Source organism: Dermacentor variabilis, chromosome 3 (genome assembly GCF_050947875.1).
Source record: "Dermacentor variabilis isolate Ectoservices chromosome 3, ASM5094787v1, whole genome shotgun sequence".
Taxonomy (NCBI): Eukaryota; Metazoa; Arthropoda; class Arachnida; order Ixodida; family Ixodidae; genus Dermacentor; species Dermacentor variabilis.
Genome location: NC_134570.1, coordinates 35,465,917 through 35,482,186, shown reverse-complemented (window position 1 = coordinate 35,482,186; position 16,270 = coordinate 35,465,917). Strand labels below are relative to the sequence as shown.

At 44.2% G+C, this 16,270-nt stretch overlaps 1 protein-coding gene across 1 annotated transcript in view; it reads right to left on the bottom strand.

Annotated features, from left to right (window-relative positions):
* Marf (Mitochondrial assembly regulatory factor) overlaps nt 1-6,841 on the bottom strand; it is a 28,758-nt gene extending 21,917 nt beyond the window's left edge. The window contains exons 1-8 of the mRNA XM_075684766.1: nt 6,701-6,841; nt 6,152-6,457; nt 5,028-5,154; nt 4,744-4,906; nt 4,456-4,577; nt 3,538-3,646; nt 2,853-2,960; nt 2,543-2,696 (exon numbers count right to left, since the gene is read on the bottom strand). Coding sequence (XP_075540881.1) covers nt 2,543-2,696; nt 2,853-2,960; nt 3,538-3,646; nt 4,456-4,577; nt 4,744-4,906; nt 5,028-5,154; nt 6,152-6,383 — 1,015 coding nt within the window. The 5' untranslated portion in view covers nt 6,384-6,457; nt 6,701-6,841. The remainder of the gene's footprint in view (nt 1-2,542; nt 2,697-2,852; nt 2,961-3,537; nt 3,647-4,455; nt 4,578-4,743; nt 4,907-5,027; nt 5,155-6,151; nt 6,458-6,700) is intronic.
* Nucleotides 6,842-16,270: the final 9,429 nt, after the last annotated feature.

Below are 16,270 nucleotides of genomic sequence, written 5' to 3'. Positions count from 1 at the left end.
ATTGGCCATTCAGCCAGCTTCGGCTTCAAACAGTTTACGGCTGGGTGCAACAATGACATTCCTGAAGTAAACTACGGAAAATATGCCTACTAATGTTTCTCACGCCATTTCTTAAACATTTGCTCCCTAAATAACTGTTTTTATTGTATTACGATTGGCAAGCAAACTTAACCTTTCACTTCAGCTATCGCCATCGCGACCTTTACTGTCATTAAGTATGTGTTGTAGCAGCGACCGAAATATAATGGCATTAAGAAACTTAAGGTCTTACGCTTTTAATGGCACTAACCTCGCCCTTGCGGCATGGGTATAACACTTCAGCATAATTATTAACAATAGCAAATGAGTCCTATGGAAATCTTCCAAGTAGAGCAAGTTTCACGAAAAAAAAGATGTCATCCACCTGATACCAGCATGAGGCTAAAAGGAAATCCTTTCATGAATAACTTACATTGTTCTAATGGGTACATTTTCTGTCACAGAAGTTGAAGTGAAAGTTACTCTTGCATTAATAAAGAGTATGAAACTAACATTGGATTATAAGCATTCAACCTTCAGCAGCATTACAAAATGGCAGTTTTCTGTTCTCTGCTGCTGTTTGTATTTAAAGCAAAAAGACATACACATTATGCATATCCTGCCTGCTGTAACTCATGCATTTAAGCAGATCCAGGGTGTTCTTTCTTTCTTTATGGATGTCTTAGAATTGTGTTGCTGTATTTTGACATTGTCAACAATGAAGTCAGGAAGGCTCTGGTATGACTGCGCCGAGCCAAGAAATCAACCATGAAGATGCACTTCCCAACTGTTCCACAAAACAAATGGAAAATAAAGCACACTGCAGGCGTCTGGTGTTCCTGTGACTTTTGTGTGTGGATGACGCAAGTAGGAAGAATAGATTTGCACAAGCAAAAATAGCTGGTAGCCTTTGCTGAGTACATTTTATTTGTTTGTGTCAGCCTGGTTCTCGTCTTTTCATGCAGTTAGCTTTTTGAATTCTCATACCAACTGGCAAGAAACCAGATTCTTCTACAATACATATTTCATTAGCAAGTTGATGCGTGCTTATTACAATCAAGGGCAGTGCTTTACTTTTGTTCTCCTGACTAAGAAAACTGGGTGCATATTAGAACAGAAGATGGGTCAAAATATGATAACTGCCGTATAAGTTCGTTCTCCGAGGCTTTTGTGATCTCAGCGTTCCAATCTGGTAAGGAGTGGTACCATTTTATGCTGTGGTTCTGTATTCTGCCTGCTTATATGCGTTATCTATTCAGTAGTTCCTATTATGTGATATAGGTACATTTTCATCTTAACCTTGTTTTTATTTATTAATCCCCACAGGAACGTGTTAGCTATCACTTGGTGATGCTAGGGAGTGTGCAAGTATGGAAGGAAGTGATAAGAAAATAAGAAAGTTGCTGCTTGAAAGTATATAATACGCAATATGGAAAAGTACTGCCTCTCAGGAAAATGTAGCCCAGTGTGCCCTTGCCAACAGACGTGAAGTACTCAATTCTGGATGTTGGCACTGGCCTAATTTTAAAGAATATATGGCCCTCTAGAGCCTCTAGCATCTTCACAATATCAAACAGGGCTAGTCCAACACAAATGATTGCAGCAAAGCCTCAAGTCCTAATGACTGTTCAGGTCATGGCCATAATGGACAACACTTTCTTTTTTTAACGACGACACATTCTCAGAGACCAGAAAAAGACGGACCATTTTGCTGTATTATTTCACTTAGTAGCTGCAAATTCCGCTGTAGTGGTTAAAGGGTTCCTGCAATGCTGTTGGAAAGGTTCCTGGACAACAGGGATAGCAGCATCACAATGTGGCATTTCTGTGCACTTCATGCGATGGACAAGGTGTTGATGTGTGGCAGTATAATTATTGGTTAAAAATGTGCTGTCTTATTTACGTATGTATAATATTCCGAGTACAGCAAAAAAAACTATGGCATTACATTTTACAGTCTTTAATTCAAGTGCAAGGCGTTGTAATAATGGAAACAACGCCATCAACATGCAGAGCATGTGGTGCTCCAACGTGCATCTCACGGAAGCTGCTGCAACCACAAAAGTGACGTCATGGCCTCCGAGACAGGACCGCGCACCAACTGATATCGAAAGCCATGGCCAAGCCATCAGAAAACTGAGCAGGTCTGGCAACCACGGCACACTAACTTCTGATACGTAACTTCGATGCTATGCTGCTATCGGGCACCACAGTTCTATTTCATTGGAGAGTGAAATGCGGCATCATGAGCTACGGAAGTTCAAGACAACGGCAGTTCTCATTTCGCCCGTGCTTTATAGTTTCTGTGGTCTGTAACTGAGGTTTGCGTGTGTTGATTATTCTAATTCCCTTTGCTCTTAGTTCTTTGACATGCTAAGAAGAGTAGGTTAGAGCAAAAATGGTTGCCTTAGAAAAGCATTGCAGGGCCCCTTTTAAGGTATGGAAGACTACAATGCTTAGAAAGGTTCATGTGCAAAGACGAATATACAACAGCACAAGGAGGAAACATGAGTGCCAAGCTCACAATGCTGGGGTAGGCCCTGCTGCTTGCGCAGCCTGGCATTGAGGACCTCCCGCGCTGACACGAAGAACACCCTGTCCTCAGCTTGCTGGCGATTGGCCACTTTCAACTCGTCCACCAAGAATGCAAGGTTTCGCTCCAGGTGTTGTTTCCGTACCTGTGGGGAAAGTGGCATATGTGCAAAGAAAGAATGTAGCGCATTCATGGGCAGTGAAAATAGATAACTTTGACTATGTTTTCTTTTACTTTCCTATACTATACAGTAACTACTAATGTGTAACCAAAGTATGCTAAACATGCCAGTCCTACTTGCCTTCTCAATGATCTCCGGCTCTGACGCTGATGCATCCCAGCGATTGTTAAGGATGAATATGTTTGGCTTCGAAAGGCGCTCGCTGACCTTGTGAAAGAAGTTCTTTTCCTGGAAGCACACCGTAGACAACTTTGGTAGTAGCGTTTCCCTTTCGATATGCACATAAGCATTGTTGCCTGGTAATGCCAGAACAGTGTTCCCATTTTTTCTTCTTGCGAGCATTCTGCCAGAATTAACTAAAAGATCTTGTGAATCTTGTTCAAGATATGCTACAAAAAATTCTAAGATCAAATATTTTTAAAGTCTAGAAGCATCAGTCGCAATGGTAGCAGTGCTACAGATACAAGAAAGACATAGGCAAATGTTTGTGACAATGGCAAAGTGTTTAATGCATACCTTTAGAAAAATGCTCAATGTTTTCTAATACAAAACGTGTATTTGTGTATAATTCAAAATATGATTAAAACTTGCAATTTCTGGTATTATCAGAGGCACTGCTGATTCCGCTGAAATGGAAGATTTTACTAATACAACAGTTAAGAGACTCTAGAATTTGTTAGGTGACTTCGTTGACAAAAAACAAACAAACAAACAAACAAAAAGTTGCAAATGAAATTCATTAGAAGCACTGTCCGAAATATAGTTTTGTCACTTAGAAGTGGATGCTGATTGCCAAACAACTTACAGTAACCATCAAAGTAGACTCAGCGTTCGCCACAAGCACAAACACATCAGCATCCAGGCAGTGCTTGTCAATCCACAAATCAAGATTTGGGGACACATCGATGCCAGGGCTGAAAATAAATAGGGTATACGTCAAAAATTTTCTTATAACATGACTGCATCATATAGAAGCACATGCTGACATCTGCACTCTGAAAACAGTTTACACGCTTTGGGGCATATCTTTGTCCTACAACAATAAATGTCGCCTGTCTTGCTTGCATTTACTTTCTTTAATGCTGTGTGCTTTGTACCTTCCCAGGTTAAGAACGGCATGCGCATTGTTAGCATGACGTAGCATTCCTTATAGAAAAGTAGGGAGCATATGTAAATGCCTCACTGCAAAACAACGAATTTGAGCACAAAATAATCGTACTTGCATTATAGCTACTTCAAGCACAGTTTATAATGTAATACGTTATTAACAGCCTGGCAAAAAAAAACAAAGGTGTGTTATCAAATACAAGCACAACCACTGGACTGAAAGATAATCTTATGTGCACGTAAGGAGGCAGACCGCGATATGGTTTGCCTTTATCAATGAGACAAGGTTAGAATATAATACTGCATCTACAGACCAGAGATTCACAACACTGGGATAGTGTTTTCATTCAACAACTTTCAGGATATTATTTTTAGTGCATGTCAATCAGCCAAACCAGACAAAGCAAGTAAGATGAAATTAATGACACACCACCCCGAGGGCATTATTTTCATGTCGCCTAGTTCTCAAGTGAATTGACAGGACACCCATCATAGACCTCCAGTGAGGCACTGCATGTTGTGTCCCAAAATGCGAGTTTCACCAAAAGTGACTGACTGCGATTATAGCGCCTACCAGCAAAGAGCATACAAATACAAGTGATAGACAGGCTCATACCTGTCGACGAGAACTACATCATCACGCAGAAGATTGCACCTGTCCTTCGGCCAGAAGATCCTCACTAGTGCACTCTCGCCGAGTGATTCAGAGTTTAGTGCATTGGCGAGCTGCAGCACAGACTACAAGAACATAAAAGAATAGCAATTAATGCAAAATAAAGAGCACAGTTTAAGAACAATAGACGAGAAACGACTGTTAACACAAGCTGCCTTTACACGTATCGCCTGAAAAGCAATTCTTGTTACAAAGTTCTGGTGAACTTAAAAACGAAACCCTAGACTGTACCTCTACATTCTTGGGCTCACTGGAGTCCTCAGTCAACAGATATGCTTCAGAGCTGTCTGACCCTTCTACTTGAAGAAAGCAGTTTGTGGTGTGTCCCAAACCACTAGGCAAAATTTTATCTTGTAGCATGGAGTTGATTACTGTGCTCTTCCCATTGCTGGTCCTAAAGAAATGATAGAAATGACCAATGTACTGACTATGCAACAGCAACTAATGTAGGATGTGCAGCATGGAACACAATGTCAAGGTAATGTGAGACTTTTCATAAGTTGAAGAAACATTACCTGCCAAAGAAGACGACCTTCATGTGATCACGTGACAAGACATCTCGAATACCAGTAATCTTGACTTTGAACTTTTCCACCTCAGAACAATCTTCAGCCTTGAATGCTTCCATACCAGAATTGAGGGCTATAAATACGCAGGCAAAATGAAATGGCTCATGAGGATCATGAAAAATGAGGCATGGGCCCAATGTTTCAATGCTCCCAGCCCACTAGTCTAGCGAAAGCGAGTGTAGTGCACTGCAAAGCAAGGAGAGGGACATCATTCTGTAGCAGCCATGTTTTAATGACAATCTTTTGTCATGTAGCCACAGGGATGCAGAACTTGCTCAGACAGGAATGCCATACCTAGAACCTAGCACATATATTCCCTTGTTTCGCCTACTGCTACACCACTCATGCACTCTCTATATAGGCCAAGCTGGCAGAGGTGTAAAACATTGAGTGGGGGCACACGAACTGTCTTTAAATAATAGCGTCAAAGAAAAATCATAGGTGTAACGTTAAAAGACAGGAAGACAGCTGCGTGGATTTGAGAGCAATAGGCGAGTTAGCTGATATTCTAGTTGAGATTAAGAGGAAGAAATGCAGTCGGGCAGAGGTCATGTAATGCGTAGAATTGAAGAATGGGTGGCCAAGGAAAGGAAGTGCAGTCGCATGTAACCGCACCTAAGTGCAGTGATCACACAGGTTAGTATGAATAAATTCCCATGGGTATAAGTGCCCTTTTAACGGGGCTATAAGTGCCAGTGGTTCAAACACTTAACTCGAGTACACTCGCGCTCACTTCAGAGCTTTTGGTGTGAACATGAGAATCGGAGTATATATATATATAAAGACGTCAGTGAGTGTCGCATAATTTTACAGCACTACAGGGTTTGTATTTGAAACCCGAGCCTGCTTCCTAAGGGCTTTCTTTCTTTTTTTGCGATCTTCTATTAAATGAAAAGAAAGTAAGAAACACTGAAGAAATCGCACACTTCTTGAACGCACGGCACGAAAGCAGATAATAAATCTGGGGCACACGCTCGTAATCAGTAAAAGCTCGCTCTCATAAGGAGAGTTGCTAAAGGTCTTGACAGTTGCTAAAGAAACTAGCAAGATTATAGTAAGATAAGGCTCACCTGCAAGAAAGGCGTGGCTTTCTTCCACGTATCCCTGTATTCCCACGAATACATCATTGATTCGCTTCTTGGCCGACACGAATATCTTCAGTGGAGAGATAGTTAGATCCGCGAGTTGCCTTGTGTCTTTAGGTAAGCCTGTCAGTTTGGGCGGTGATCCCGACACCGGCTGGCTGGGGGGACTCGGATCAAGGGGACTCAAGGAAACTGACCGGCTGAGTGAGCCGGACATGGTGCAGTGCAGTTATGCGGGCACAAGCTCGAAGATGTGCGTTTCGCGTAGGTAAACGGATACGTCGGATAGATCTGGAAAGTAAAAACACAATTTATTGTCGGCGAAACACCCACTGCATAATTAGAGCATGGATACAGGTCCATTTGTTTACACGAGATGCATGCAGACGTCCCAAACTCTAAAGGACGTCCTTGCGAGGCACATGTTTACGTTATACGCATGGCACGCGCTGGCGGAACACCTTCACAAGGGAGACTTATGGATGGGCACAAGGTGTAAGAAAATTCATTTCAGAGCAAGCAGGTCAGCCTTACGGGTCATTCAGGATGCATTTAATGTGGAGTTTCCATTCACTAACAAGACGCAGCAAGCATCCATGCTGATATTCTAGGCAAATGGAGCGATGACATGAGTTTCGCAAGCGCCGTCTTACGATGATTATAGAGAAGAAAATAACACGTAGTCTGATGCCATAGCGCTTACAGCGCCATTGGTTCTTTATAAACGGGCGTTAAATCCAAACTGCATGATATGCCTAGAATGTATTGTACAAGTTATAGGAGTTAAAATTTGTTTACATTTAATATACAACCAAACGAGAGAGGACATAGGTGGTGTTTATATTTCCTCGGCGATAGGTGGTGCCCAAAATCTTGGAATTACTATACTTATGGTCTAGCAGTGCGTCGTCCATACATAAAAACCATGGAATTTCTCACCATATTAGTGGGCGAACAATGGGAGAACCGCGGACGCTTCTGCGATGACGCCACCAGCTGAACACTGCGATCGACCTGCGTGCCTAGCGCGCGAAATTTAAACATGTCGCGCAAAAAACTGGATTTATAAACTAAAACACTCTCAAAACACGACTGAAATTCTTATAATCTGCAAATAAATAAATAATACAAACTGTTACGACACATCAATAACACCGTCTATGCTTGCACGTGCACACACACACACACACACACACACACACACACACACACACACACACACACACACACACACACACACACACACACACACACACACACACACACACACACACACACACACACACACACACACACACACACACACACACACACACACACACACACACACACACACACACACACACACACACACACACACAGTACATTTGCATACCCAGCGTGTACATAAAGGATGTGTGAACGCGGCAGGAAAACCACAGCAAGCAAGCGGCGAGCTCCAAACGTATGTGCCTGCATGATCTCCGCGACAACCATAACTGCCAATCCCGGAGGCCCTGTGTTTCACAATTATTTTTCCTCTTGCGAGTAGGCTGTCGTGCTGACTTGCTTGGATAAGTCGCGCGAGCAATCCCCTCAGGTGCAGATCGTGGTGTGCACGGTACCGGAGGTGCCTGTGCCTGACAGTCACGTACAAAGAGCCGTATAGTGGCTGCTAATGAGGCGATATGGAAAATGAGCCGAGAGAAAGGCTTCGAGGTTGTAGAAGTAAACAGGGAAGTGAGAAGGTGTGGTGGTTTTAAACGAGACGGGATCCACTTCAATTACAGGCTGGCATGAGAAGTGGGCTGGCGACTTGTTGGTCGCGCTGTTGCTTATTTACGGGGCCCGCGCGCGCTCAGGGGGCCAGAGTAGGTAGTAATGAAGAAGGTACCCTAGGGGAACTTCAGAAGAGCATCACCGTCGATAACAGAAAAAGGAGGAAAGCAAAACTAAACATGCGGGGCGGCAGAAGAAAGGAAAAGTGGGCAGAGATTGAGGAGCAGTTAAAGAGCGTCCAAATAGGGGTGTATGCGGTTACAGAAACGCACCTTAGAGACTAAGAAGAGACGCCAGTGATTGAGAATTATGTTTGGGAAGGGTGCAACAGGACTAAGTAGGAAAGAAAGGGAGGGGGAGTCGGCATGCTCATCCATCAGGGAGCCAAATGGAAAAGAGTAAATTCACAATGTCAAGAGCATCTTTGGTTATCAGGTACAATGAGTGGGAAAAAAACTTGGCTCGGCATTACTTTTTGGCATTATTTGTGGACCGGAAACAATTGCACAGAGAAGAATAAAGAGATAGTGGAATGCATAAGCGCTGATATTAAGGGTTTCGGGAATGGTGCTGAAATTGCCTTATTAGGTGACATGAATGCCCACATACAGGAGTTAGATGGCTATACCGACAACAACGGGAAGTCCATGCTAGACCTTTGTGAGCAACATAACCTCGTTATCCTGAATACAGGGTCTAAGTGGGAATGGCAGATCACGTGGGAAGTGGGAAACCGGCAATCGACCATTGATTACTGTCTGATGACAGAATGAATTCATGATAAGTTGAGAGAAATGGTAATCTATGAGGAAGAGTTTAGCAGCATAGGGAGTGACCATAAACGCATCATTTTGAAGATGGGACATGTTTTTGGGAAAGAGAGCAATTAGGAGCGCAAAACGGCCTGTCGAAATTTGAACGCTGAACAAATAGCAAATATAGTCACTAGAGTCGAGGAAGAACTTGGCAAATGGCCAGTAAAGAGTGGGAATATGGTGAGCTTCTAAGTGTAATAACGACAGGAATACGGAAAGAGAAACAACTTGTTCGGTGGAAAGGAAAAAAAGAAACCGTAAAGCTGGTGGAACAGGGAGATACGAGAAGCGATCACCGAACGATCGAAAGCATCTCGAGAGCACAGGCAGGCAAAGAAGGCGCAGTTGCCGCAGGATGAAGTAATCCGTAAATGGAAAATATACCGGGAGAAAGAGCATATGGTTCAAATACTGGTGCAAGCAAAATTAAAAGGTGAAAGGGAACGTTGGTTGTCAGTAGTACGTGAGAAAAAGAAGGCCGCACCTAAAATATTTTGGAACCACATAAAATTATTAGGCAGGAAGTCAACAGCAATACAACAGCATATCCTAGACGAATATGAAAGCAGACTGGAAGGAGAAGCGGCAATAAATTACATCCGAAAAGTAACAGCCGAATCTTTCCAAGGCAATGACGAGGTTGTATTTGAAGAAAAAAAGAGCATGAAAGAGACCCAAGTGGAAAAGGAGCTGATGCTGACAAATTTCAACTGGAAGAAAACGGAAGAGAAAATTCCTAAGCGCACACCCACAGGGCTAGACGAGGTTCTCGTTAGGCTGAATAATGAACTAGGACCAAAAAGTAAGGAAGCTCCGGTGAAAGCAGTGGAAAAAAACTTTAAAAGGTAGATGTATACCAGACAGTTGGCGACAAAGTAGAATGAATTTAATTTATAAAGGCAAGGGGGAGAAAGATAGAATTCACTCGTATAGACCATTACATCGGTAATGTACAGGCTAGCAATGCAGACAATCAAATTAAAGCTTCAAGAACGGGCAGAGAATAATGGCATTTTGGGAGAGCTTCAGAATGGCTTCACAATAGGTAGGCGTTTGGATGATAACATGTTTGTCCTTACTCAGTGTATTGAAATATCGAAAGTAGAAAACAGACCGTTGTACGTGGCCTTTTTAGACATTACAGGAGCCTACGACAACGTAGACCGCAACATTTTGTCGGATATACTGGAAGGGGAAGGCTTAGGCGACGATTGTCTGCAGCTTTTGAGAGATTTACCTTGAAAATACCGTTTGCGCTGAATGGGAAGGGATGAGAAGCGAGGAGAAAGTTCATATCAACAAGGAACTGAGGTAGGGGTGCCCTTTATCCCCGCTGGTGTTTATGATGTACATGGTGAGGATGGAGAGGGCTCTAGAAGGAAGTAATATCGGGTTTAATCTCTCATACAAGGAGGCGGGAACAGTAGTAGAGCAGCAGCTCCCAGGTTTATTTCATGCGGACGACATTGTGTTGCTAGCTAACAAGCAAAGTGATTTGCAACGTCTGGCTAATATCTGTGGACAGGAAAGCAACAATTTAGGTATGAAATTTAGTGTTAGAAAATTAGTTGTTATGGTATTCAACGAAAACCGTGAACAGACAGTGCAGATACAGGGCCAGGAAATACCTCGGGTAACATAATATAAATACCTTGGTATATGGATAAACGAAGGCAATAGATGTATGGAAACACAGGAAAAAACAATCACCATGAAGGGGAAGAGAAATTCAGCCATAATGAAGCACAGAGCGCTATGGGGATACAATAGGTACGAGGTCCTCCGAGGTATGTGGAAAGGTGTAATGGTTCCAGGACTTACTTTTGGAGATGCGGTTGTTTGCTTTAAATCACGGGTACAATCAGGACTCGACGGGAACCAAAGGTCAGTGGGTCGCCTCGCATTGGGCGCTCACGGGAAGACTACAAATGAAGCTGTGCAAGGTGATATGGGCTGGACTAGTTTTGAAGTGAGGGAAGCTCGCAGTAAAATTGAGTATGAAGAAGGGCTGAAGAATATAGAAGAAAGTAAATGGGCTGGGGGGGTTTGAGGTATCTGTACAGGATAAACATTGATTCACAGTGGAGGAAAAGAACTAGGAAGCTTACCAGCAAGTATGCGGCCTGCAGGGTGAGCAACACAGCAACAAAGAAGGTCAAGCGGAAAGTCAGAGAGGCTGAAATAATCTCATGGGTGGCGGCAATGTAAAAGAAACCTGCCATGGGTAACTACTTAAGAGGAAAAAACGAAATCAGGAAAGAAACAGTTCATGATAACTCAAAGGGAAGCTCATTACTTTTCGAAGCGAGATCGGGATGCCTTAGAACACGCACCTATAAAGCGAGATATAAGAAGGAAGAAGAAGCATGTGCTTGCTGCGGTAAAGCTAGGAAAACTATGGAGCAGGTTTTATTAGAATGTGAAGACGTCTACCCAGCGGTCGAGTTAGGCAGCACTGGCATCGTTGAAGCCCTTGGGTTTAGCGGGAGCAGTGGTAAAGTAAACATGTCCGCAATAGGTATTAGTAAGAGGAGATTGGAGGATTGGTGAAAGTAGGGAAACGACAAAAGACGGAGACATACAAGAGCACAGTTCGCACTAGGGGATCAGAAAATTTGGGTGTGGTAGTCCATAGTGTTTTCTTCCTTTTTTATTGTTTAACCTAGGTAGGACATTAGATAGTATAATAGCAAGAGCTTGGTGGCCCAACCCACCACCCCGTTCCAAAGGGGACGCTCATAACATCCATCCATTCATCCATCCATCCGTACTCCAGCACACTCGGCCGTCATCGCAAAAAGAGACACGTTTTCCCCGCCGGACGACACACTACCTTATTTCAGTACACCATACTATACTAACAGGTTATATTAACTCTATGCCCAAAATTTGACGGGCTCGGCCTATGATGTGTTTCCGGCTCCCACATGCAACCAGCAAAAGCATAGCGTTCACGATCTACATCTGTTTATTGAGATGATGCCACTAGCCATCATAACTGAGGCGTGGATTTTAGAGAGCCTTCATTGGCCTTCATAAGGTGCTTTACTTATTAAGGCTTCATACTCAGCGGTGGCGCCCTCGTCGCCCCTACCTTAACCCTTCAATCTCGAAAAGTAGTGCCAACCAAATTATTGTATGAAACCATATGGCGCCAACCATAATTCCCCCCTCCTCCACTCCACTCCCGCAGACGGCGCTGCCTAATGCCCCTTAAACTTCGTAAAGTAGTGCCACGCTTTGAACAATGCCGCCTCCTCCTCGCGCGCTCTGGCCGAGGCCGACGCCGCGTCGCTATTGGCCTAATAGCATTACGTGGACCCTCGCGTCATGCATCAGTGCCATTTTTGCTCGAGAAGCGTCTACGGAGAGGCGAGGAGCGAATGTTGGCGCCGTTGTTACGCTCGAGCATTGTAGGCGGCGCCACGGTCGTGGAGGGAACGTGAAATAGAGGAGAAAGGAGGAGTGAAGGCGGAGGAGGAGAGTGTTGCTATTTTACGAAGTGGCGCCGCCTTTATAGTGGCGCCGCCTACGCTGGCCCTGCCGTAGCAGACGACGGCTAACGCTCTACCAGGGGAAATCCGCGGAAAAGTTCGTTCGAGCCCCGCGGAGCAGTTTTTGAAGCGAGATTTTGCTTCGTCAGTAGGTAACTGGCCCTATAATGTCGTGTCGGACATGCGCAAAAAATAGGGAAAAGAACCATTATTTAAGGCATAAAGCGCCTGCACGCTGAGACTTCGTGTTGCTGAAGCATGACGCATGCACACGGTGTGCTCAAACACACGGATAATTACCCCTGTTTCAGGTTTTCACTGCGTGAAACTATAGGTACGTGGCTTCGTAGGTTCATTTACGTACCTGCAGGATACTTTTGTTCGGCCGGTGCGCGAGAGATTCCAACTGTCTGGGGCCAGCAATGCCTACCGACAGGGTCACTTCCGCTCCGCGCCTTTTACAGATGTGTGTAGCTCATGCACCGGTTGTGGCAGCCATGAGCAACGACGTAGACATTATTGATAATTTGAACAACGTGCCAGCACATGAAATAGTTATTTATTACAGTGCAGGTGGTTGGAATTTCATAGCAAGAACGAACTTGATGGGACAACTGCACAGAGGTTCCAAAAATAATTATCGCCACCCTCACCTCTTTAGCCCCAGTAATACTTTGGAAGTGCTCATTTTATATGTGCATACTACGTGCGTCTGTATTGTTTTGCGTTATAGGTTTTCGTAGTGAAGGAGTGTTGCTTTAACTGGAACACTCAAGGCAAACAAGACAGTGAGAAAAATATTTATTCTTGGGTTTTATGTTCCAAAACCATGATCGATCATAAGGCACGCCGTAATGGGGGACTCCGGATTAATTTTGACCAGCTGGGGTTCTTTAACGTGCCCCCAATGCATGGGACATCGGCGTCCTTGCATATCGTCTCCATCGAAATGCGGCCGACGCCGTCGTGATTTGATCCCGCGACCTCCCGCGATCAATTCATCTGCGCGTACTTTTGTCGCACTGGGCCAGCAATGGCGGTCGGAGCGCTCGGCAAATAAAACAAATATATACAAAAGCACATCGCGTGCTTCCACGTGACACAGATTGGCTAATGGAGGAGCGGAGGAAGGTGGGGCGACAGGAGGCGTGGAGGAGGAGACGCCGGGGAGAGCGGGGTGGCGTAAAGATCTAAGAATGACGCTACTTTTGGAAAATTTAGGGGTTTTACCCTACCTACCCCTAACGTTGCCCCTACCGTCTCAAGCAACACGAGCTAATCTCGAAGGCCATGCTTTTGCGTACAGAATGCGGTGAAACAGATTGCAGGCGCTTAAAAAGGACGCCATGGCCGCAGTGTTTCGAATGTGGCAACACTGGGCCAAGTTTGCGCATAAATCACGGAGTCAGCTGTTTCCTGGCGGTCAACTCGTCATCATCTTGGTTGTAAACTCAAGGTTACCTTGCTTTTCATCTTTTCGCTTGTAAGGTAAGTGAGTACTGTGGAAGAACTTTGTACCACTATAATCCGTATTTAATTCCCTTGCTTGCCAGTCGCCACTTAATTGCAACTAGACTAAACTGTAGTTGCAAGTGAAGATAATGTGAGCGCAAGCGTGCGCGCAAGATGAAATGGGAGGGGGTGAGGTTGCGGGGCGACGTTGAGAGCCATTTTTTTTTTTCGATAATGGGATATGATACAGGAAGCAATGTTGCGGCGGTTGCTGCCGTAGGGTCTTATTTGCATCATTGGAATCGTAGCCTGATAGCAGGGACGTAGCTGAGTATTATTTCGGGAGGGACTAGAATTGCAAACAGGTCACGTGCCCCTAAGCCTGGGTATTCTTTTTCAAACCAATGTTAAGGGTGCTAGTACCTTTGTTCAGATTATCCAAGTTTGTTAGCACCCAAAGTTGTTCGTGCCTACTGCGTTGGAAAGCACAATACAATATTTTGGTTAAGGTTGTTTACCACTTCTAGGAATATGGGACTTTTTGAGTTAATTTATTCGGGCGTAATGGCAGTTCTCAAAACTTAGATTTTTAGTGAACACCTCGGTTGTCTTGTAAAAAGAAAAAGAAAAAAAGAGAGAAAAAACAAGATAAAAAAAGGGGAAAAAGAAAGAAAGCCGTCTGTATCGTTTCTTTTCACCAATTTGTATCACCGTAGATGTTGCGCGGTTTCAGGTCGTTTAATCATTCTTTGCGTAAAAGGAACATTGCACTATAGCCTAGCGCATTGGAACGCAGAAGTTGATAAGCGAGTATTCGATCGATAACAAATATTACATTCTGCGTTGGCTTTTCATTTATCGTGAAACGTATGTCCGCGAAATATCTGAGGGTGCATAGCGCGCGAAAATGTGTTCATTTTATTCTTGCGTTTGAAGAAATTTTTCAATATTTTCTGTGATAATTTTTGGTACATAGAAGGCACATTTTATTTTTTGGACTTGGAATACATTTCCCAGATCTGTATTGCTCCGTTTCTACCCTGTCGGAAAAGGGCAAAGGCACTGCCATGCCCCTCCACGGGCTTTTCGTCTGCGTCCTCACCATCACTGTACTTTTGTATAGCGTGATAAGGGAAATAAACGTGCGATGGGAGCAAAAGGGTGGGGGGGTGGGGGGCTGCAAGATCATTTGGCTCCCGCTAATGGAAAGCCCCGTGCACGCTTATGGATGTAGCGAGGTAAGACGTGATAAACGTAGGAAAACCATCGGCGGGGGTAAAAAAAAGCAAACGGAGGACTATTTGACTTCTGAACCAAGCTAGGTAACCGCAGGAAATCAGGGCTAGGAGATGGGGCAAAATGCAGTGAGTTGCAGTCATGGTATTTAGGTAGCGTTCGTTCTTTCGATTCTGCAGAGTGCAGAGCCGGTGAATATAGAGCATCTTTAGCGGTAGTTCAGATCGTTATACGTATGCGCACACTCGTTATATGTGTGCTGTCCGTTGCGTAAGGTTCGAGATCGTAACCATTGACGGTATATGTGATCCAAAATAAATTATTTTTACTCGTCATAGCCAAGAGAGGAACGCGGAAAAAAATGAGGAGGGTGGTGTACAAGCTGAAAGTGGCCGGTGGGAACGGCCCTTGCTTTGTCTTTTTAATGCATTAGCATTCCGGGATCTATCTATCTATCTATCTATCTATCTATCTATCTATCTATCTATCTATCTATCTATCTATCTATCTATCTATCTATCTATCTATCTATCTATCTATCTATCTATCTATCTATCTATCTATCTATCTATCTATCTATCTATCTATCTATCTATCTATCTATCTATCTATCTATCTATCTATCAAGAGTAGCAATGATCCCCAGTATTATGTGATATGTGCCACATTTTACATTGACGAGGGACTTAATGGGCGTGCAGCATCGGCAAAACTGCCACCGTTCGTGGTTCAGCAGCCAATTTCTGCCAGCACAAATAACTGTAACGGCAAGGTACACGGCAAGGTAACGGCAAACTTGCACGGCAAGGTACTCCATCTGTCTCACATTCCATGCGCGATCCAACGTTGAGATTCATTTTCCCTTCCTCCCCTATAGCGGTTCTATGTGCCGCTGACTTTGAGGACTCGCAGGCGCCGAAAAAGGATTTCGCACGCCATTCGCTGTGGCCGGGCGACACTTTCGCACGCTGCACCTTCACGCGTGTCGCTAGCCTTTCTGTGCACAGAACCCATTATTTACATCCCCGACACCGTTTCTAGAGAGCTGTGCATGCGATACAATGTGGCGGAACCGCGGCGCGATAGCACCGTTTCAAACTTGCGACATGCGTGCAAGAGAGAGAGAGAGAGAGAGAGAGAGAGAGAGAGAGAGAGAGAGAGAGAGAGAGAGAGCAATTGTGGAAGAAGTGCTATTTATTCGGGAGCACGGCTATGCACCTTGGGAAAGGGGATGGGAAATAAAAAGGAGAGACATGGTCCTCGCGGTCGCAGAGACAGAAGAGTGCCAAAACCGTTTGAAACCGCATTGGTATCTTTCCTTTTTTTCTTTTTTTTTTTCTTTCTAGTTT